General features: G+C 43.2%; 1 protein-coding gene across 1 annotated transcript in view; it reads right to left on the bottom strand.

Annotated features, from left to right (window-relative positions):
* The window catches only part of LOC124594487 (transmembrane protein 132E), a 251,554-nt gene that overhangs the window by 56,433 nt on the left and 170,487 nt on the right, over window positions 1-24,634 (bottom strand). Inside the window, exons 6-9 of the mRNA XM_047132866.1 lie at window positions 23,293-23,436; window positions 20,029-20,231; window positions 13,002-13,137; window positions 4,308-4,490 (exon numbers count right to left, since the gene is read on the bottom strand). Coding sequence (XP_046988822.1) covers window positions 4,308-4,490; window positions 13,002-13,137; window positions 20,029-20,231; window positions 23,293-23,436 — 666 coding nt within the window. The remainder of the gene's footprint in view (window positions 1-4,307; window positions 4,491-13,001; window positions 13,138-20,028; window positions 20,232-23,292; window positions 23,437-24,634) is intronic.

Here is a 24,634-nt window from a genome sequence, read left to right on the forward strand (position 1 = left end):
TTTCCTTAACCATTTACCGCACATTGTCAACACGAATCGGGAAGCCTTGCAAGAGGCTGCTCGTTCCCACGTCCTCGCTCGGTTCCTGTTGCACTGACAGGTAGTTACCGAAGATCATTTTTACCAACGAAAACATTAACGATAAACAGGACATAAAATCTCGACTTAGGCCTGCGATCATTTTTATGTTAATAATTGGCAACCAGTGCTGTCCAATCGCAATAAACATCTCATGATGTTATTGCGATTGTACAGCATTGGTTGCCAATTGGAAACATTAACGTTAATTTTGGATTAATACACTGCCCAAACAAAAACAAATGTCTACAGTTTCTGCCGAAGATCCTACCGTATGCATCGGTAATTCACCTCGTTTAAAAATGGTTCAAATGGCTGTGAGCACTATGGACTTAACAGCTGAGGTCATCAGTCCCCTAGAACTTAGAACTATTTAAACCTAACCAACCTAAGGACATCACACACATCCATGCGCGAGGCAGGATTCGAACCTGCGACCGTAGCGGTCACGCGGTTCCAGACTGAAGCGCCTAGAACCGCTCGGCCACCGAGGCCAGCTCACTCCGTTTAGTAAATGACAAAAGTCATGGGTTATTTTCTGATATCGTGTCGGACCTCCATTTTTCTGGCGTAGTGCAGAAACTCGACGAGTCGTGGACTCAAGTCTTTGGAATTCTACTACAGAAATATTGTGCCATACTACCTGTATAGCTGTCTATAATTGCGAAACTGTTGCCGGTGCAGGATTTTCTACACGAACTGACGTCCCGATTATGTACCATAAATGTGGAATTCATGTCGGGCGACATGAGTGGCCAAATCAGTCGCTCGGATCGTCTAGAATCTACTTCAAACCAATCGCGAACAATTGTAGACCGGTGACATGGCACACCGTCATCCATATAAACTTCACCATTGTTTGGGAACATGAAGTGCATGAATGGCTGCAAATGGTCTCCACGTAGCCAAAAATAACTATTTCCAGCCAATGATCGGTTCAGCTGGATCAGAGGACTCAGTCCATTCCGTGTGAACACATCCCACACAATTGTGGAGCCACCACCAGCTTACACGACGCCTTGTTAACAAGTTCGATCTGTGGCTTCGTAGGACCTGCGCCACTCAAATCTACCGTCAGCTCTTACCAACTGAAATTGGGACTCATCTGACCAGACCACGGTTTTCCAGTCGTCTAGGGTCCAACCGATATGGTCACGAGCGAAGGACAGGCACTGCAGGCGATGTCATGCTGGTTGTAAAGACATTCGCGTCGGTCGTCGGCTGTCATAGCCATTTAACGCAAAGTTTCGCCGCACTGTCCTAACGGATAGTTCGTCGTACATCCTACATTGATTTCTACGGTTATCTAGCGGAGTGTTGCTTTTTTGTTGACACTTCGTCGCTGCTCTCGATCGTTAAATTAAGGCCGTCGGCCACTGCGTTGTCAGTGGTGAGAAGCAGTTCCTGAAGTATGGTATTCTCGTCACACTGTTGCCCCTGTAGATCTCAGAATATTGAATTCCCTAACGATTTCCGAAATGTAATGTCCCTTGCGTCTAGCTCCAGCTACCACTCCGCGTTCAAAGTCTGTTAATTCCCATCGTACAACCATAATCACGTCGGACATTTTTCACGTGATCCAATTGCGTATAAATGACAGTTTCGCCAATGCAATGTCATTTTATACTTTTTGTAGGCGGTACTATTGCCATCTGTATAGGTGCATACAGTTATTCCGTGACTTTTGTCAACTCAGTGTATAACACAGAGACAGTAAGAAAACGGTATCGTGAACTTCAGCAGACTGCAATGTGTGTCTGAGGGACAAGTTCATGATACGAACTTGTGTAAAGAAACGGTGCTACAGAGCGTCTAAGTTATAGGGACCAGTGGCTTCAGACGGGAAATGTACACAGACAAAATGTTGTCGTGTGCGGCGCCTGAGGTTCTGAATGCTGTGGTAACTTGTTCTTGTTGTCTGTCTGTGTACAGACTCAGGTGTGGATTATGTACAGGCGTTAGTTTCTATAATCGACTGACAAGTTAAAAGTATTTCATTTTTCTTGGTCCCTACCGAACTTACGTAAATACATTCCCAAACCACCAACAAATTTGGTATCTTCATTATGGTTGATAGTTTAGTTCTCTAACGTTGCATTTGTCAAAAAAGAGGCATTCTTCTGAAATAAATTTCTTTTATTTCTGTTTGTGATTTCGAAAAAGGTGTTTGGTCCTTAAACTGTCGACACACGGACTGTGCATTAGAACGTTGAGCACGCCAAATTTCTGACGGGATAACGTGGAATAAGCACTTTGGAGAGTCTTTCTGAACGTGCAGATATTCTGAACGTGCGTTTGAACGGAGACCAGTGAGAGGGAAAAATGCCCCCTGTGTTACACGCGCACTATCTCTGTTACGTACAGAGTCGCGAGACACCGTATTGGCTTTCAACTGAAGGCCACATCTCTATACATGCTATTTCTAAGCACCAGGAAATTTCGAATTCTCGAAAGGCCGTCGTTAATTGTAAGCCTGTTGTAATAAAATGATGTGAAACGTCATATTGATGGTTAAAGGATTATTGTAACTTGCGAATTATGAATGTATGAAAGTAAGGCGACGGATTAGTGAGGATCCATCAAAAACGCATTCTTCTTGGTACCATTTGTCATAATTAAATGTTGGTTAACAACGCATCTAGCTTAAAACTTTCAGGAGATGGTAAGATGCAAAATATGCTGGTAAATCATACACAGTCGGTGTAGTGTAATGTAACACATGAGATGTTACATGTTCGCCTCCCACTGGTACAATATTTGTCTTTTTTCCTAACCTTCGCGGTTTGTAATCGGTTCTGATACTTTCTTATAGTTTAATAGAAGAATACTCCATAATATTCGATGTTATGTAAATTTAATTGCACTCATGCTGAGGAACGAGTTTGTTCGGTGAGTTTTTTCTACAAGACAATTTGCAATACTCTGAGTAACATATTTTGCACTTAGTTGTCTGAAATGTATTTCACATGTTGTAAAGATTCTGCTCCTGAAGACGGACAGTGATCAAGTAAGAATGACCTTGGGGTTTTACTGAAAGTGAGAGTGATGAATTAATTTTTATTTTATTTGAAGAACGCCTATAAATTTGTATCGCAAAATTTGTAATGAAACTTTTATAAGCCGGTGCCCTTATTGACTGGACATAGTATTTACCTTTATGCCTTATACGATGTTCACTTACATTGAAATTATTTTTTATGTATACTACAGACGTCCGGCGCTCGCGGTCTCGCGGTAGCGTTCTCGCTTCCCGAGGACGGGGTCCAGGGTTCGATTCCAGACGGGATCAGTAATTTTCACCTGCCCCGAGATCACTGGGTGATGTTGTGTCGTCTTCATCATTATCATCATCATTCATCCCCATTACGGTCAGAGGAAAGCAATGGCAAACCACCTCCATTAGGACCTTGCCTAGTACGGTGGTGCGGCTCTCCCGGATCGTTCCCCTAAGCTCTGTCAAGAAGCATGGGACTTTATTTCCATTTCCATACTACAGACACAATAAGATGAGTAGCATAGGGACAAGGGAGGAAATGTGCGTTCTAACAGAGGTAATGTAGGAATTTCACGCCCATTCAGTTCGTAAAGAGTGTGATTTGCGAGCCAGTTGCAGCTGACAGCTGCCGTTGAAGAGCGCTACGATGGCGTTGTGGCACACGTACCGTATGCACAAGTCGCGCCGTTTCTGAGCACTGAACAGCACGCTGAACTCGGTACACTAAACGTCCGAAAGCACGTTCCGTCTGGCGACTGCTTTAGAGAACCGATTTCGCTCAGCGATGGCCATTTTCAGGTCTGTTCCAAAACAAGTCCTAATACGATGATGGCATAGTAGGAAATGTTTGAAAACAGATTGGAAGATTGTCATCGCTTGCCGAAACCCGCAGACGGAAGTAGGCTAAATTCAAAAATGGTTCAAATGGCTCTGAGTACTATGGGACTTAACATCTGTGGTCATCTGTTCCCCTAGAACTTAGAACTACTTAAACCTAACTAACCTAAGGACATCATACACATCCATGCCCGAGGCAGGATTCGAACCTGCGACCGTAGCAGGGCTAAATTTATTCTGTATTTTCTGGGTTAGTGTTTTATTCGCGATTACGTCGCGGCATCTAAGACATTCTTGTGATCTGATTGAATTGAAGCGGCCTAAAGTGGGCTCCAGATCAGAGACGAAACTGAGTGTTGTGTACCTGCTGAGAAAGAGCAGCCCATGGCGTACGTACCTGTACCTCGGAGCGCCCGACGCCGCGGCCCTGCAGGATGCGTCCGCTGAGGCTGGCGATGCGCGGGTCGGAGACGCGCAGCAGCGCCTCCACCAGGTCGGTGACTCGCAGCCAGGTGCGCCGGTTCACGAAGTAGCTCACGCGCCCCGAGTCCTGGTCCGAGGCGCTGAAGCGCGCGTACACCTGCAAGAAACGAGGCGGACTCGCCGTAGCTCAGTCCAGCGTCTCCCTTCACCGGCAGTTGCACTCACCATCCAGCTTTAAACAGTTCTGCAGCTGACGTACTAACAAGAGCAATGTAGAGGGAGTTTAAGACACAACGGAATTAATGACATTATCTACCAGTGGGCGATAGTTTGTATCAAATGGGGCAAGTTGAAAATTTGTGGCAGGCCAGGATTCGAACCCGGGTCTCCCGCTTACTAAGCTGTTGGGCTGACCACTATACCATCCGGACCCAGTGGTCACCACGCCTGCACTGCACTGAAGGGATTATTGGCCGTCATCACATCAACTGCATATACAGTGTGGTCCATTGATCGTGACCGGGCCAAATATCTCACGAAACAAGCGTCAACCGAAAAAACTACAAAGAACGAACCTTGTCTAGCTTGAAGGGGGAAACCAGAAGGCTCTATGGTTGGTCCGGTAGATGGCGCTACCATAGTTCAAACGGATATCAACTGCGTTTTTCTAAATAGGAACCCCCAATTTTCAGAATGAGATTTTCACTCTGCAGCGGAGTGTGCGCTGATATGAAACTTCCTGGCAGATTAAAACTGTGTGCCCGACCGAGACTCGAACTCGGGACCTTTGCCTTTCGCGGGCAAGTGCTCTACCAACTGAGCTGCCGAAGCACGACTCACGGCCGGTACTCACAGCTTTACTTCCGCCAGTACCTCGTCTCCTACCTTCCGATATTCTGTAAAGTTTGGAAGGTAGGAGACGAGGTACTGGCGGAAGTAAAGCTGTGAGTACCGGGCGTGAGTCGTGCTTCGGCAGCTCAGTTGGTAGAGCACTTGCCCGCGAAAGGCAAAGGTCCCGAGTTCGAGTCTCGGTCGGGCACACAGTTTTAATCTGCCAGGAAGTTTCACCCCCAATTTTATTACATATTCGTGTAGTACGTAAAGAAATATGAATGTTTTAGTTGCACCACTTTTTTCGTTTTGTGATAGATGCCGCTGTAATAGTCACAAACGTGTAAGTACGTGGTATCACCTATCATTCCGCCAGTGCGGACGGTATTTGCTTCGTGATACATTACCCGTGATAAAATGGACAGTTTACCAATTGCAGAAAAGGTCGATATCGTGTTGATGTATGACTATTGTGATCAAAATGCCCAACGGGCGTGTGCTATGTATGTTGCTCGGTGTCCTGGACGACATCATCCAAGTGTCCGGACCGTTTCCCGGATAGCGGGCCAACCATAGCGCCATCTGGTTTCCCCTTTCTATCTAGACGAGTTTAGTTCTTTGTAGTTTTTTCGTTTGATTCTTATTTCGTGATATATTTGGCCCGATCACTATCAATGGACCACCCTGTATAACTGAGCGAGTTCCAGCAGCAGCTCTGCCTGTTTCGTGAATTAATAGTAAACAAGTTGTCACATGGAGAGTTGACAGATGGAGACCATTTTGAGTTATTAATCATGGCCCTATTTGAATTATTGTGTCCTTCGTCTGGCCTCATAATATGCTTATCCAATACTTCAAGGGGGACGTACAGTGTAGTGTAGAGTAAAATGAAATTCGATTTACGACGCTTCGATTCTTCACGAGAATGTATTGAGAGATGGTGTAACCGAATCAACCGACAGTTCGAAAGGAAAAAGGGAAATCGAAGCTTACATTCCTGTGGTAGCATCCATAGCCATACTGTTTTCGTTGGAAATGAAAAAAGAAGACAAATGCAATAGAAACTTCTTTAACAAGCACGTTTCTCATCAACCCAAAACATATTATAATCAGAGTATACTTTCAGCTGCATAAAACGGCATGTCTGCGTACGGCTGCGGACTTATGTACAACAGGTGTAGGGAACCGAAAAATAAGGAAAACAACTTTTCCATGAACCATGGACCTTGTCGTTGGTGGGGAGGCTTGCGTGCCTCAGCGATACAGATGGCCGCACCGTAGGTGCAACCACAACGGAGGGGTATCTGTTGAGAGGCCAGACAAACTTGTGGTTCCTGAAGAGGGGCAGCAGCCTTTTCAGTAGTTGCAGTGGCAACAGTCTGGATGATTGACTGATCTGGCCTTGTAACACTAACCAAAACAGCTTTGCTGTGCTGGTACTGCGAACGGCTGAAAGCAAGGTGAAACTACAGCCGTAATTTTTCCCGAGGGCATGCAGCTTTACTGTATGGTTAAATGATGATGGCGTCCTCTTGGGTAAAATATTCCGGAGGTAAAATATTCCCCCATTCAGATCTCCGGGCGGGGACTACTCAGGTGGACGTCATTATCAGGAGAAAGAATACTGGCGTTCTACGGAAGGGATAGGTTAAAGTTAGATATAGTGGGAATTAGTGAAGTCCGGTGGCTGGAGGAACAAAACTTTTGGTCACGTGACTACAGGGTTATAAATACAAAATCAAATAGGGGTAATGCAGGAGTAGGTTTAATAATGAATAAAAAAATAGGAGTGCGGGTAAGCTGCTACAAACACCATAGTGAACGCATAATTGTGGCCAAGATAGACACGAAGCCCACGCCTACTACAGTAGTAGAAGTTTATATGCCAACTATATGATGAAATAAAAGAAATTATTCAGATAGTGAAGGGAGACGAAAATTTAATAGTCATGGGTGACTGGAATTCGGTAGTAGGAAAAGGAAGAGAAGGAAACGTAGTAGGTGAATATAGATTGGGGGTAAGAAATTAAAGTGGAAGCCGCCTGGTAGAGTTTTGCACAGAGCATAACTTAATCATAGCTAACACTTGGTTCTAGAATCATGAAAGAAGGTTATGTACATGGAAGAATCCTGGATATACTAGAAGGTATCAGATAGATTATGTAATTGTAAGAAAGAGATTTAGGAACCAGGTTTTAAATTGTAAGACATTTCCAGGGACAGATGTGGACTGTAGATGAAAACTGAAGAAACTGCAAAAAAGTGGGATTTTAAGGTGGTGGGACCTGGATAAACAGAAAGAACCAGAGGTTGTAGAGAGTTTCAGGGAGAGCATAAGGGAATGGGGGAAAGAAGTACAGTAGAAGAAGAATGGGTAGCTCTGAGGGATGAAGTAGTGAAGGCAGCAGAGGATCAAGTAGGTAAAAAGACGGGGGCTAGTAGAAATCCTTGGGTAACAGAAGAAATATTGAATTTAATTGATGAAAGGAGAAAATATAAAAATTCAGTAAATGAAGCAGGCAAAAACGAATACAAACGTCTCAAAAATGAGATCGACAGGAAGTGTAAAATGGCTAAGCAGGGATGGCTAGAGGACAAATGTAAGGATGTAGAGGCTTATCTCACTAGGGGTAAGATAGATACTGCCTACAGGAAAATTAAAGAGACCTTTGGAGAAAAGAGAACCACTTGTATGAATATCATGAGCTCAGACGGAAACCCAGTTCTAAGCAAAGAAGGGAAAGCAGAAAGGTGGAAGGAATATATAGAGGGTCTATACAAGGGTGATGTACTTGAGGACAATATTATGGAAATGGAAGACGATGTAGATGAAGATGAAATGGGAGATACGATACTGCGTGAAGAGTTTGACAGAGCACTGAAAGACCTGAGTCGAAACAAGGCCCCCGGAGTAGACAACATTCCTTTAGAACCACTGACGGCCTTGGGAGAACCAGTCCTGACAAAACTCTACCATCTGGTGAGCAAGATGTATGAGACAGGTGAAATACCCTCAGACTTCAAGAAGAATATAATAATTCCAATCCCAAAGAAAGCATGTGTTGACAGATGTGAAAATTACCGAACTATCAGTTTAATAAGTCACAGCTGCAAAATACTAACACGAATTCTTTACAGACGAATGGAAAAACTGCTAGAAGCCGACCTCGGGGAAGTTTGGATTCCGTAGAAATATTGGAACACGTGAGGCAATACTGACCTTACGACTTATCTTAGAGGAAAGATTAAGGAAAGGCAAACCTACGCTTCTAGCATTTGTAGACTTAGAGAAAGCTTTTGACAATGTTGACTGGAATACTCTCTTTCAAATTCTAAAAGTGGCAGGGGTAAAATCCAGGGAGCGAAAGGCTATTTACAATTTGTACAGAAACCAGATGGCAGTTATAAGAGTCGAGGGGCATGAAAGGGAAGCAGTGGTTGGGAAGGGAGTGAGACAGGGTTGTAGCCTCTCCCCGATGTTATTCAATCGGTATATTGAGCAAGCAGTAAAGGAAACAAAAGAAAAATTCGGAGTAGGTATTAAAATCCATGAAGAAGAAATAAAAACTTGGAGGTTCGCCGATGTCATCATAATTCTGTCAGAGACAGCAAAGGACTTGGAAGAGCAGTTGAATGGAATGGACAGTGTCTTGAAAGGAGGATATATGATGAACATCAACAAAAGCAAAACGAGGATAATGGTATGTAGTCGAATTTAGTCGGGTGATGCTGAGGGAATTAGATTAGGAAATGAGACACTTAATATAGTAAAGGAGTTTTGCTATTTGGGGAGCAAAATAACTGATGATGGTCGAAGTAGAGAAGATATAAAACGTAGACCGGCAATGGCAAGGAAAGCGCTTCTGAAGAAGAGAAATTTGTTAACATCGAGTATAGATTTAAGTGTCAGGAAGTCGTTTCTGAAAGTATTTGTATGGAGTGTAGCCATGTATGGAAGTGAAACATGAACAATAAATAGTTTGGACAAGAAGAGAATAGAAGCTTTCGAAATGTGATGCTACAGAAGAATGCTGAAGATTAGATGGATAGATCACATAACTAATGAGGAGGTATTGAATAGAATTGGGGAGAAGAGGAGTTTGTGGCACAACTTGACTAGAAGAAGTGATCGGTTGGTAGGACATGTTCTGAGGCATCAAGGGATCACCAATTTAGCATTGGAGGGCAGCGTGAAGGGCAAAAATTTTGAGGGAAACCGAGAGATGAATACACTAAGCAGATTCAGAAGGATGTAGATTGCAGTAAGTACTGGGAGATGAAGAAGATTGCACAAAATAGGGTAGCATGGAGAGCTGCATCAAACCTGTCTCAGGACTGAAGACCACAACAAACAACAACTTTTCCCTTATAATTGTATGTTAACGCGCTCAGAAGAAACTAACCTGTTTAATGTAGGACTGAAAAAGCCACACGCCCACTCCATTTCAGTCCGCTTCCGACGGTGGTGCAGCCTCAGTTTGTAAGAAATAATTTGTCGAAGAGTTCACGTTGCTCGAATTGGATAGCCAAAGACAGCCATCATAAACAAGGTGATTAAAGAAATACGCTTGAACTGCACTAAATGACATAACGTGTCTTGGTTGGTACTAATACAGGAAAAGGGAAAAATAAAAGAAAAAACTGAAAGACACGTAAAGCGCTTTTATTGTTTGCGGTGCTGCATAAGAACCACCACTGAAGCATCCATCAAAAACTGTCATACAGAAACGACCATTTGCTGTGTAGCTTGTAAACCAACAAAGCGGTACAAATAACTCTAAACATGCTGTCGGCTTGGAATTACGCTTGTTTACGACCACCACGACACTGCATGAGACCTCTTCAAATGACGTTCTGCACTGATTGCCCGATGCGGATTGTGAACATGCTGAATATTCAGTATTCTCCATTAAAACGATTTATACGGCATCTGCAGCGGTTAGACACACTGACCGGCGGTCTCTCATTGATGTTAATTTGGAATTAATTCTGCTGCACTACCAACTGAACTGTGGTTTGTGTAAAACGGTACAAATGTTGCAATCAAACCCACCACTGAGAGGAAACTAGACGCAAATACATTTCAGCACGATTTTTTTCCTTTCTTTTAGTGCTTTAGCAAATACAGATTCTCGTGACTTCAAGTTCACATCAACCAAACGCAGTTATTTAAAAGTACATTATTTCTGGTACATCTATGAACCGAAAATAAAGGATATCGACTTCTAAAACGATTATTGTGTGTCAAACATCGGGAAATAAATCTATTATTACATGTACTCATGTCTAAATGTTTTTATGTGTGTTTGTGTTCTAATTAATCTCACAAACATACATACATACACACAAACAGTCTGACACTCAGAATAAAACAACGTTAACCATAAGATTACCGTTCGTAAATTTTGTACATTAAGTTCACCTTGGTTGCGGATGACAATCTGTGGGAAAAGAAGGAAGAAACAGTAACGTCAAATACAGAACACCACAAAAACCGCAGCATGTAACAAGGTATACATGAGAAAGCTAGTCCGTTTTCCAGATTCGTTAATCCTTTCTTAAAAACTCAAATTTCCTTAGGTACAGATTCTAAAGATCAGTGTTTCTGTTATTTAATAGAAATTAAATTAAGAACTCAGTGATGATGCTGCAATTTCAACGAAACAAGTATGGATAAAAATAATAAAAATTGCGTTTGTTGCAGGTGGATCCCACCCAAAAAACGAACTATTGCTAGTAATTTAAAGAAACGGTAGGTTACTTCTGTATTTTTCAATAACTAATTCTCGCAAAACGTAGCCTACGTGACAGTCTCCGAAGTATCAATATTGAACATAATTTTTGGTTTCTCTGCGTTGTTCCGTTACTTAAGACAGTTAAACCCCATTCTGTAACAGCCAAATTTAAATACCAATTAAGTTATACAAGACAGTTAAAATATTTTCTCCTTCTTAGCAAATGCTGGGACCGTTCCTTAGGTAGTATCGTTGTTGATTTATATATTTTTCCCTGTTCATTAAGTTACAAACAACAACTTCTCCCAAATGGAAATTTATACTTGATTAGATTTTCGTTGCGGACGAGACACTCCACGTGAACGTTATGCTTTTAACCTCGCATTTTCTCAGGGTCAAACAAGTCAATTGAATATCGCGTATCTACACTAGAGTTTGGAAAATGTGAAATTCGAAGACCGAGAAATGGGACCACAATGAAATTTATTCCACCGCTTAGGGACATGACACTACACAAATGATTGGCATTACCGTACCGTACATGTACTATAACTGATGAAATTCAGTAGAGAGTAGCGCCAACACGTGCTGCAATCACAGCCGCTACACGTCACGCACGGAATCAATGAATACGCTGCTATGCTTTACCACGTGGTTTGTAGACAGGGCCACGAAGCATTAACTGTGGCTGCAGGAGCACCTGAACGAACGAGGTGCCGGCCGACCATATCCCAAGACATGTTCGATGGATGACATATCAGGCGAAGGGGCATGTCAGCAAGGGGTGGCACCCATCATTCTTCGGAGAAGGCTTACCATTCCTCGCCCACTCGCGGCCATGTGTTGTCTTGCTGAAATATGGCATCCAGGAGCGGCAGTATCTGGGGCTGTAAGACCTCCCTGATGTAGCGGTAGCTGTTCAGGTTGTCTAAAGACGCAAAAGCCGAGTTCGAGTGTCGTAGCCAATTTGGCCCCAAACTATCATACTCGGCCTTTGTCTCCTACGCCGCCCGATTGCGTTCACCACGGTGCCAGCGCACGCGTATACGGCCATCACTGCAGGGCAAGTTGAAGCTGGACTCGCCCAAAAACTACATTTTGCCACTCAGTATGCTTTCGGCGTTCACGTGCAGGCTGCAGAGTTGGTGGGTTCTAATAAATGGAAATTGGTGTAATGCCAATCGTGCCGCCAGTCCAGCCCGTACAAAACAGCATCGATCCGTTGACGCAGACATTTCCACACCTACTGAAGTGTTCCAGCGTCGCGCCAACATTGTGGGCGAAGTTGTTCTGTCCGAAACGGCCAAGCACACAAATGGCGGTTATGTCGCGCGGTGGTAACATTGTGTCGTTCAGTACGCTGTCGGCACTGTGTACGACCTTCTTCTCTCCACTGGTTCCACATACGCCTCACCGTTGAAGCAGCGTGCCCTGTACAAGCCACGCCGGCCAGTGTGGCCCGAGCGGTTCTAGGCGCTTCAGTCTGGAACCACGCGGCCGCTACGGACGCAGGTTCGAATCCTGCCTAGGGCATTGATGTGTGTGATGTCCTTAGGTTAGTTAGGTTTAAGTGATTCGAAGTTCTAGGGGACTGATGACCTCAGATGTTAAGTCCCATATTGCTCGGAGCTATTTGATTTTATACGAGCCACAATGCCACGAAACAACAGATCCGCCACCCAGAGACCAATCATTCTGCCCCGTTGGAACGCACCCACACGCCGATATTCCACTTTGCGATGTCGGCGAGATATAGTGGCTCTTGGTTACAAGTTCCCACTTCGTATAACGGCTCCGCACCGAATGAGCAATTGCGTAATATTGACATGTCCCCTCATACAAAAGATGGCGTTGTTGGGCCTATGTGCACGCCATCTCTGCCACTTAAATAACTTATTATAGTCCCGCTGTTCTACATGTCTTCTTATCGCGACGTGTATTTTAGACCATTGCTCCTAAATGTTTCTCGTTTTACAATCACTAGCGGATCTTTGAATTTATTGTAACAAAAACCTAAATGAACTGCTTTCAATTTTTAGCTGATCCGTTACTGACATTATGACCGAGGACCTGTAAGACAACCAGTGGCGGCGCCTGCTCACCTCGACGGGACTCTGCTGGAAGCGCAGTCGGCAGCTGGGCTTCTGGTCGTGCTCCATCATGTCCTGGAAGCTGGGGTCCTTGCCCCACCGCGGCACGTCGGCGGCCTCGCGTTTCTTCAGCTTGTTGCCACCTCTACTGTAACACAAAACACGGACATTTGTGAAAAGGACGAAATGAAATACAATAACACACGAAGAATTCCGATACTTTATATTCTGTAACTCTAGAATGCACTCAGGCTGAAAAAACTGTAACAACTATGCATACGAAACTATTCGTCTCGTCATGCTCTTGTTTGGCTGTTGATACCTGATGCCCAGTGTCCGGTGGACATAGCAGCTGATGCTGTTAACTCGCGTTACACAAACTGGATACTGACAGTTATTCTGAAGCATGCAAATTGGGGCTTTAACGTTTCCATGTGTGGTCGAAAATGAGATACAGGCGATTGCAGTCTCTAGATGTTACTGTAACTTTTCTGTCTCCATAAAATTTTACTGCAACAAGTTATACCATCTATCTAGCATGTTGTTACAAAAGTAAAGTTTTTTGTCACTGTATTACACAAGAAAAAATGCAAAGTTTAATACAGGAACAAGCCGTTTAGCAATTATGTTTAAAATGTTAATCGAATTTTATCAATTTTTCTTGATTTGTACAATGTATACCACTCTCATGACTCTCATGCGGGAAGCAAATTAAAGAAGAGTCTTTGAGACTAGCGTAGTGGCGATATTGACCTGTTCAAAACCAAATGAAACCAGTTAGGAAGAAATGTTTTACATTTCTTACTGAAATGTTGTTGGAGTTTTGGTCAATAAATATCAGAACATAGCCTTTAAGAGGGCGTTGAAAAGAGATTGACTCACATGAAGAGTATGATATATTCATCTGTTTCGTTTTCCACTTATCGACTCTTCGCTGAAATTCAACTGAAATTACGTATTCCTACGTAAGTGCTGGATTTTGTACACTGTTTCGATATACTGCGAAAAAGTTTTGATATTTGGTCCCGCAGTGTCTATATTTTACGTCGTGTTCTGAATTTCGCAGACTGATCACATAATAGGCCGTTTTGTTTGTGTCTAATGTAGTCTAAAAAAGTGATGAAGGATGTCTTGCGAAACAGTAGTCTTAAAAGTAGCGATTTGTGTGGATGTTTGAATGGCTGGAAATAAAGTTTGAGCTCTGGATAATTCTTTTATTCCATAAGATTAAAATCACTTTACTGCACGAGAGTGCTTGGGATACATAACTAAAACTTACTTGGGATACATAACAAAAACTTATCTTACTCGAAAGTTACCACTAGTAATGGTGCACCGATTTTTACACACGGGTTTTCTTTAAAATACTATACAAACTGAGGCTAGCAAGGTATTGTGTTCAACGTTGTGAATCGACTCGATGAAGACTTTTTTTAATTTTTCACTCAATTTTATATTGTTAGGAAGCTAAATACGTTATCTTGCAGACATCTTCATGTTAATATGTTGAGATATTTTGCTTCTCCTTTTTATCGTGGATCGAATGAACAGCCTGAGGCATTAGGAATTTTGCGCACAAAAAAATGGACATGTTTTATTAAGATTATTCTTTAACAATATTAAAAATTATTAAGTAAGTCGTACTAATATTATACGGCAAATCTTTCTTATGTCAGTCCTGGTTGTTTAGCGGTAAAGCGCCTCCCAGGAAACCAAAAGATCGCAGGATCGAATCTAAGCCAGAAAAGTTGCTCCACGGAAATTTTCCGTCTACGTGTAATTCAGCCTTCATCTCTACGTTGTGAGTAGTCACCAGGAACGACACATTGTTCGGTTTCCACGTAAAAATTAAGTTCCCCTTTCCCCCTTGGATAAGTTTACGCCAATAGTAGATGTTGAGCCCGATTGAAAGACTTGAACTGGGCACTGAGCCACACGAAATTATTATTATTATCATTTTAAAGCATGCTGATGATAGACGAGAACTGCACGTAATGGAACAATTCTCACTGGAAAAGGTACAGGCAATGCTGTGATGATGTTACAAACTTTCAGGGATGATGGAGAACGGTAAATGTATCATTTTGAGCCTGTCTAGTAAACGTGAGGTCTAAAATACATATCTTAAGAGATATGAGTAACTTTTCAGCTGAAGAGAGATGTTTCAAGTAGCAAAGATGAAGAAGTGCTCATAGCTCTTAAAGTATGTATTTTAAAGCCCATGTTTACAAGGCAATTTCAAATGGCTCTGAGCACTATGGGACTTAACATCTGAGGTCATCAGTCCCCTAGAACTTAGAACTACTTAAACCTAACTAGCCTAAGGACATCACACACATCCATGCCTGTGGCAAGATTCGAACCTGCGACCGTAGAACCGCTCGGCCACACTGGGCGGCCAAGGCAATTTTAATTCATACTACCTGGTCCCAAAACATGGAAAGCAAAGAGCTTTCAGTAGAACAGGTTCACTGTCAGAGATATCAGAACTATTTTAGCTTATAACTTCCGACTCAGTAGTTCCGGACCAGAGTCCCTTACCTCAAACGGATACCTGAAAGTTTGTAACACCAGCGCTGAATCGATCTGTACATTTTCGAGAGACAAAATAGATGGCAGTGCGAAAATGTAGAACAACAATGGAGCAGGTACGTTGAGGTCTAATTGCATAATATGGAAGTTTTGTATCTACAAAAATGTGGCAGATGGGAGTAACAGTAAGTAAACGCTGGTTAGGTCACGACTATGCAGAGGAAAGAAACAAGAGGAACATTGCGAAAACTGGGATAGCATTGCTCTGGCGTAGGCTAATATGCAAGGGGACATCAAAAAGTAAGTTAAACGCGTCGTCCCATACTAAGACCATTGCGGAACAAGAGTGGCACTTTGTCAACAGAGGAAACGAAGAAGCAGGCCACTGCAGCCGTAGCCTAGACGTTGGTTTTCTCCACTATTGTTTTTTACATTGAAGTACCATACTCAGAAAACCTTTATGTCAACTGACTCTGGCCTCGGAAGCCTATGCAGTTATAAGAGAGAACATGTTCTGAATGTACTGCAGACACAGTCCTGCTGCGGTACAGATAACGGGGCATTACGGCGTGGGAGTGAAATTGCGCTGCAACTGGAAGCGTACTGATACGTTTTTTGTCAGTCATTGGTTTCGTGCAAAGTTTATCGAAGAATATTGGGAAGCGTTTCAACAGAATCACAAGGAAAGTCGCGAGTTATCGCATTGTGATTTTTGTATTCCGGGTTGGCTAAAGAAGTCTTAGCTTGGTAAAAAGCGTCCTTTCAGTCTTCGAAGGTAAGGAAGCCGCAATTGTATTTGTTTGGTGACACAAATATAGGGAAGTCTACTTTGATTGAGAAGAGCTTAGGCCGTAAACAAGAGGTTTATGTGCCATATTGTTCAGAGATTGGGTTTGGCGGATACAATTCCTCTATTCACTCTGTTATTTTGTTTGAGAAATTTGAGGGGTGTAGGTGGAAGCCTTATGCAGGTACATTAAAGAGAATTGTTGAAGATAGGCCTGTAACTAACAATGTTAAAAATAAGCCAGGCCTAATAATTTCTCACTCTTGCCTCATTATATTTGTGTCGAATGAAATGACTACAGGGGATGAGGCTCTTTTGTCTCGTCTTAATATTATTTATTCATGCTAATTGCCGTATTGTACATTGTTTGTCTGCGAAGGAGGAGATGGACACTTCTTCGGACTTGGGAATATGTCTCGTAGGCGTACTCAATTTGTGGAAACTGTAAATGTAGAATCCAATTATGGCGGTAAAACCGACAATGTAGAAGTGTTATTACTGCGAGGCAAAACGTTTAATTGTGTAAACTGAGGGTTGAGAGGGGAGAATGGAAAGGGAAGGAACTAAAGGTATCAGTTGCATCGGGACTTTATGCGCAGTCAGCGGGAACAAGTGAAAATGTGTGCCGGACCGGGATTTGATCCCGGGATCTCCTACTTACGAGGCAGTCGTCTTAATCACTGCGCCACCCGGACTCAGTGTTTAACATAAATGCGCTGACTATTTTGGCACGCTTTCCGGCCGACTCCCACTCCCACCCAGCTCTACCTATCCACTGACCCCGTCCATGTCCTTCATGCTCGCTACTTTTAGATTCCCGCTGGAGATCGAATGTAAATGTGCGCCTGGCAATGAAGATTGTTGATTCATTGCACATCGAGGCGAATCGACTATATGAATGGGAGGTGTCTGTTATTTTGGACATGTCCGAAAGTACAGACACCACGAATTCGTATAATCAAGATCTCTAAGTTGCACACAGATTCACCGTGCAATTCCGCGGTATTTGGATCAAATGTAATGTCGCGTGCAGCTGTAATGAAATGGTGCTAGGAATTTGATCAAGGCCGTAAAGACATTGGTGCTACTGATGGGGAAGGAAGATCATGACATCGACCACAGACGACAATATCCAGGCAATCGAGGAAATGATTCGCTGCCATTGTACATTTTCCGGCGATGTGGATGTTCACCCAGAATTTCGCGAATGACTTCGAGACTAAGGAAAGGAGTTATATCGTCGAGTAACTGAATGATTGGTGGAATGTTCCGACCGTTGTTTATAGATAGTTGGTGACTATGTTGAAAAATGCGTCAATTTGAAATAAAATTTCAGCATTCGATGAAAGTTGCTTGACCTGCCATAATAATATGTAACTTAATTTTTGCAGCCCCCTGGCATAAATTAGGAAGGATAAGTATCAAGACCGCTTACGTCGTATTTGAAGAGAATTTGAAGGATATAAGCATTATAAATGTGTTGGTGGTTGTGGGATGGAAGGGAGTGGAGCGGATTGGTAACATTGGCATAGAGTTTAGAGACGCTGGTCTGTAGGATATTCGAAGGTGTTCGGCAGAGTTGAACAGGAAGTTGACATAGATGGACGAAGCAGTCTTGTCACACTTACAAGGGAAGTCTCTCGGCTCGAACAGGAATTCAGTGATCCAATTGCGTTTAGAAGTGTTACATACCACTGTGATTAGGATGGTGACAGTATTCGATTGTGTTACTTTTAATTTGCCCGTTATTGGACTTCAAAAATGAACGTGACGCTCCCCAACAAAATGACTTAATGAATATGCAGGGTCATAATAGGAACATTTGGTGAAAGCTATATCTGGACAATCCACAGAATCACATTTTTGAGCTGCACGATCAAGTGCCAATTGATCCACATTCTTGAATTCAGCAATATGTATGGGTGTATTTTACTCAGCCGCTTGCCAGGAATACAGAAGCTAGGCTGACACATATGAGCAAACATCTGGTTATGAATAATAGAATGCATTTTCCTTGTGAAATTTCTGTTTCCTAATTTAGTGTCGAACTCACTGCGAAGAGTCTTAGAGAGCCTGTTATTCTTCTTCCATATATTGCATTTACATATTGCCAAATACACGTCCAAATGAATGAAGTATTTGTTGTGTTTCACGGAGTGATAATGAATTCACCGTCTTTACCCGCAAATGAATGATTTATTATTGTTGTGTCCTTGTGAGTACTCCAGGAATCATCAAGTAGTATACATTTCTGGTTATTTGCGACAATGTAATTAACAACATTTATGAAATAGGTATTTTAATTGATCTTTTGACACTTTCTTACTTGTGATAACCTCCAAATATAAGTTTGATGGAAGACTGTTTCAGTAGCCTTTTCAACTTTCGGGCTGAAGATTTTTCTTGAAGATAAATATAAAATTTTTTTATTAGGTGTGCATTCCTTGAAAGTCGAACATCTGTTGTACAACTCTGAGTTATATCCTATCTGATTTGATCAAGAGGACTGTTGATTTTTCCGCCTTTTAGATAGTGTCGTACCAGAAGTTAGTTTATAATTAAATCCACTTTGATCAGTGGCCAAATACAGTGTGGTAGTATTTGTGAACTGGCAGTTTTCTGGTTCATTTCTTTGACAAAACAGGCCACAGACTGGCGAATATCTTGATCTTCCTTTACATCTCTGGCTGTTATGAAAGCAGTGATCTGTCAATGGCACTTTCTGTGTTCTTTCACGAGACGCGCTATAAAAGCTGTACAGCACTTAAACTTCGTGTGGCCAATTTCCCTTGCTTTTTGCATTGCCAAAGATTTCAGGTGGCACATTCTCCTTCATTCCTTGCTGTGTCCAATTGGAACAGTCCGTGTTGGTTTTATGACCAGTTCTTTGACTGCCTTGTTTCCCCGAAATGGACGTTCATTAAGTCTTTCTTTTTCTCCACATAATCAAATATTACTTTGATGTTCGATGTGCTTCTTATAGATGGATGTCTCATTTATAATGAGTTGTAGGCCGTAACTTTACGTGGATGTGTATGATCATCATCACAAATATCTTCAAGATGTTCTCCGGAAAATTTTGTTGATAATATTAACGGTATTGGATTCCCTTATAGGTGAAGGTTCATAGTCATAGCTTCTCTTTGAGGAGTTCTATTTCCGGCACTAGCACTAGCACTACAATTATAAGTCGTGTTACCGTCTATAAAGTAGTTTTCTTCATCCAATTTACCATCCAGTGTACCTTCAGTTGGTCAGTCAAATGAATATTCACGTTTCTGATGAATCAGACCCACAAAAAACACTGCGAAAGCGTCATCGTCCTATCCTGCACCGTCTCCCATTGGATAACGCCTTTACTTCGGGCTTCACAATATTTAAAACGATCCAAACATTAACGGTTTTGTTCATTTTTGCTTGATACGTACGAGAATACTAAACACATCAACTACTAGCTGAGATAAGTGATTGACTGGCATGATAAACCCCCTCCCCACCTCCCCCGACGAGACTGCAAGTCCAGTTGTGTACAAACCAAGAGCAACAGAATCACACGTCGTCACAGGTTGTTAAGAAACGTGAGATGGGTCTGTACAAATGGTTAAATACAGATTCCCTTTCGAGCCGACAGACGTCCCTTAATAGTAAAACTCGGATTAATGTTAACAGGTGTAAGGGAGTCGCAGTCACGTAGGCAGCACTTTGCAGGGCTCTGCTCACCCGGAGTGCTCGTCGGGCACGCGCCAACCCTTGACCTGGCTGAGGCGGAAGTCTGCGACGCTGACCTCGAGCGGGAACTCCGGCATCCAGACGGTGAAGCGCGCCAGCCCCGTGTACGTGCCGTACTTGACCACCACCGAGGCGTTGGACGAGCCGCGGATCTCGGAGCCGTCGACGTACACAGAGCTGCACGAGCTGGACACCTGCGGCAGGCGGTCACTCGCTGATGAGCCAGCACCTCACCTCTGTCTCATTCTAATGTGCCACAATCAGCAACACAGTAACGAGCAGTTGCATTCCTTGCAGATCTGATGACTTCGGCGAAATGCTCGTGGAAGCCGGGGGGCCTATCCTGAAACATACCTGCAAGACAATCAACCCACACACACCAAGTCCTTTCTCTGGACACCACTCAACCTGTGCGCAACAGGGTTAATATAATAGGTTCAGACGAGCTACTCTTTTCATCGAACTAAGTTTTTAATGGTTCGTCTAAATGTAGTAACCGTTGCTGAGTTATTGTTAAAGACAAAACGACTGCACATGAAACCTCAACAGTTTACTGGTTAATAAAGGGAATGGCCAGCTCCTGTCACTCCGGTGGGCAGATGATTACTAACTAGCATACGACCGCGATGTCATGAAAACCAACAGTCGCTCACAGAATGGGCAAGACAGGTATTCTAGAGCAGCACTTCCAATACACCACGTCACTGAAATATCTGTTTAAAACTGTTTTTTTATCGTCCTTTTTTCCCTTTGAGTTACACATTTCTTTTTACGTTAAGACTAATTTCGATTGCACTTGGAATCTTCATGTGTACTATAACGGAAAAAATACCGCAGCACCAAGAAGGAGTTGTGCGAAATAAACGTAAGTTAGTAGTCGTGTTTCTACGTCTTGAAGACGATGTCAACTCAAATTTTCCTCCCGTCGCATAACAGTGGCGCCAGTGGCACAACTATGAAGACGCAATTAGGTTTGCTTTAAATATACGCTGTAACGAGTTGGGTTGTTTGGGGGAAGAGACTAAACTGCGAGGTAACCAGTCTCATCGGATTAGAGAAGGACGGGGAAAGAAGTCGGACGTGCTCTTTCAAAGGAACCATCCCGCCATTTGCCTGGAGCGATTTATGGAAATCACGGAAAACCTAAATCAGGATGGCCGGACGCGGGACTACGTTGTAACGGTCGTGAGCTTTAGTTACAGGTTACCTATGAGATTGGACGTTGTGAGTTTATGTTAGTCAAGAATGCTTTAAGGCGACAGTCGCCTTTATCAACACCTTACTGAGTTTTAACGAGGTGCTACAGTGGGACTACGAGAAGCTGCATGTTCATTCCGGAGATAATGCAGTAATACTTGACAGGAACCTAGCTATTGTACATGATGGCTTGCGGCAGTGTTCACGAGAACGGGCTCCGGAAGACCACGTGGCACTATCAAGACGGAAGACCAGTGTGTCCGGCGTTAGGCTTTAGAGCATTGTACTACACTTGCAGCAGCGATTTCAGCAGTAGTTGGCACCACAGTGTCACAACGAACTGTTACAGATCGGTTACTTATAGGACAGCTCCGAGCCAGCCGTCCCCTATCGCTCATTCCCCACTGACCCCAAACTATCGCCATTTGAGTCCTCTGTGTTGTCAAGCGAGTGAGTGGAGCTCTGTTGTGTTTCGTGATGAAAGTTGGATCTGCCTCGGCACCAATGATGGCCATGTGTTGGCTAGAAGGAGGCCAATTGAGAACCTGTGCCCAACCTGTCTGCATGCTAGACACACTGGACCTACACCTGGAGTGCGATTTCGTATGACAGCAAGAGCACTCTTGTGGTCGTCTCAGCACCCTAGCTGTAAATTTGTAAGTCAATTTGGTGATTCGACCAGTTGCAGTGCCATCCATTAACAGCATTTCACACTGTTTTCCAACAGGCTAACGCTCGTCCACATACCGCAGTTGTAACACAACATGCTCTACAGAGTGTCGACATGTTGCCTTGGCCTGCTCAATCGCCTGATCTGTCTCCAATCGAACACATACGGGACATCATCGGACGGTAACTTCAGTGTTAGCCACAAACAATGACAGTGCACACATAATGCTCACTAAGCAGCTGTTGCACTGTCTAGACCGAACCACTGAACTCACACCGTCGTGGCTATGACTGGAAATTCCGCGAGAATATCGTAGCTCTCTGCATTTTGCTAGCAATTCCTCTGGGAAGACATCAGACTCTTAGCACGGCTTAGGGTTTGCCGTTCACCTGGATCCGTTTTCTCAGCAGTATGCTATGTGAGACAACTGTTTGGGTCAATACGAGAACGACTACTGATACCTGTGCCCCTTATTCGTAATAGCCAGCTGTTGTAACAAGTATCAGAGTAAAAACGCCTCGACTCGTCTTCGGTATGACATCTGAGTCGTGCCACTGGTCCAGCGCTAGTCGCGGAATATGCTACAGAAATCTTCGTGACCGCTGTCGTGTCGTCCCAGTTGTAAATGCGAACAAGTCCGTGAAATTACAATTGATCTTTTTCCGTGGTCAATGCTGGACAACCAGAAACAATACGATATTCCAGTGTTTGTGTTATTCGAAATTACGACTTCCTTTAGACATACGTGCAGGCATTGCGGCGGCTACAAACCGTTATGAAATATATTAAATATATTCTCAATTGTGAATGTGGACAACCATCAGCTGTAGAATGGAATGACGACAAAGAAAATTTGTGTCTGACCGGGACTCAAATCCGGTTTTCCCGCTCATCGTGAGCGGTCCCCTTACCATCTGGCTATCTGTACACGACTCACGGCCAGCCCAAAACTTTCATATGTCTTCAACAATGCGTTTATAACGTGTACTCGTACATCCATTATGTGTATTCCCGTCGTACAGGTCAGAATTTGTACTTTCCCGGTATCGGCAGATAAATACGATATTGCAGTGTCAAATGGTAAGCCGACGTTTCACCATAAGCGAGAAATCCGTGTTGGAGCCCGATCTGACACAAATATTCTCATCATTCAGTTCTACAGCTGATGGTTGTCCACATTCACAATTGCGAATACATTTAACGTAAACCAGAAATAAATCTTCGATACGGGGTACAGAAAGCAGTGCTCGGGTTTAAAATCACTCCAAAACGTGGTACAGTACAGTGTTCTAGAAAACTGAAAAAGTATTTCCCAGGTTAAATATATGAATAACACAAACATAAATTTACAAAGACATTCACAAACGAGCATCAGGCAGCCGCTTTACCTTGAGCACGCTCTCGTCTTCGGAGTGGCAGGCGGACTGCAGCGTGACGTCAGCCACCTTGCCCGCCTGGCTCACGATGAACACCTTCATGGCTTGTGACACCTGGTGGCCGGTCAGCACCGCGGTGTTCATCACTTCCCAGTTCTGAAACACGGCCGGAGGAGCTGTTGCAAGCTTCTGTAGATTCTTCGTTTGATACATATCAATGGCAAACCAGATCCTAAGACGATGAACAAATATTCCATGAACTACTGCACCTAGCTTGTGACTCGACGATATGGTTGTCACACAACATATTACATTAACCTCCGTGTGAGCACGCTGCATGTTTGGTAGAGTTATGTTACACTTTTTCTGCGAATCAGTCTACCAACACACAAAAATTAATTTTCCCACAGAACAAGGCTACATTAATTTTAGAACTATTTTATTTTATAACGATCAACAGAAATACATCATTATCAATACGATTACAGGTTTTGACCATGTGCGATTTTTTTAGTTATGCTGAAAGAAAACCTAGTGCAAGTACTAAGATATTACGATGTAATTTTTTTATGTGACTGTATCAACGTTCCTGTAAAAGTTTGAAGTTACTGGGTGAATCACTGACAATGTAAGGTAGCGCAACTAACTCACCGTCACTATAGTTCTAAGAACGATGAAGCAGTATGGTTAGTTCTTTCACGAGGCGTATTCGGAAAGTAAGGTCCGATGAGGAGCGAAATGGAAACCACTGTGGAAATCCGATGGAACTTTGCGCAGATCTGTTGGGTAGTGTCTTTAATGTGCCTCTCGATCGCTTCACGTCGCTCTTTTCCGATCAAGGCGCAAACTGATCATCTACAAATGCCTAAAGCAACACTGCCTCCCACCAAGTATGTGGATCTGGTGAGAGATTTCGCCTGAAGCTATGCAGCCCACATAACATAAATGTCATGCATTTCGTTCTTCAAGACAATTTTCAGCCGCATTCTTCAGGGGAAATGAAGAGACTCCTGCAGCGTCTGTTGGATCACCCTTAACACAGCCCTTAATTGGCTCCCTACGATGTTCATCTCTACTCACATGAACCGCTGGCTATGAAGACAACGACGAAAGGCAGACCAGCGTAGAGAATTGGTGGAAAGCTTTCTGTGACGAGGGTACTACAAAGTTTGTACAAAACGACGACAAATGTCTAAGTCGGAGCGGCGACTATTTAGAGAGGTAGTTGGAAGGTGTGGCTAACTGTTGCGAATAAAAAATTTTTGATTTTCACTGTGCTTTGCATTTCGCGACCGTTTACTTTCTGAACAGCCCTCGTACATCTGTTGGTACCTTATAACTAAGGTTAGATACA

The sequence above is a fragment of the Schistocerca americana genome, chromosome 1 (assembly GCF_021461395.2).
Source record: "Schistocerca americana isolate TAMUIC-IGC-003095 chromosome 1, iqSchAmer2.1, whole genome shotgun sequence".
NCBI lineage: Eukaryota > Metazoa > Arthropoda > Insecta > Orthoptera > Acrididae > Schistocerca > Schistocerca americana.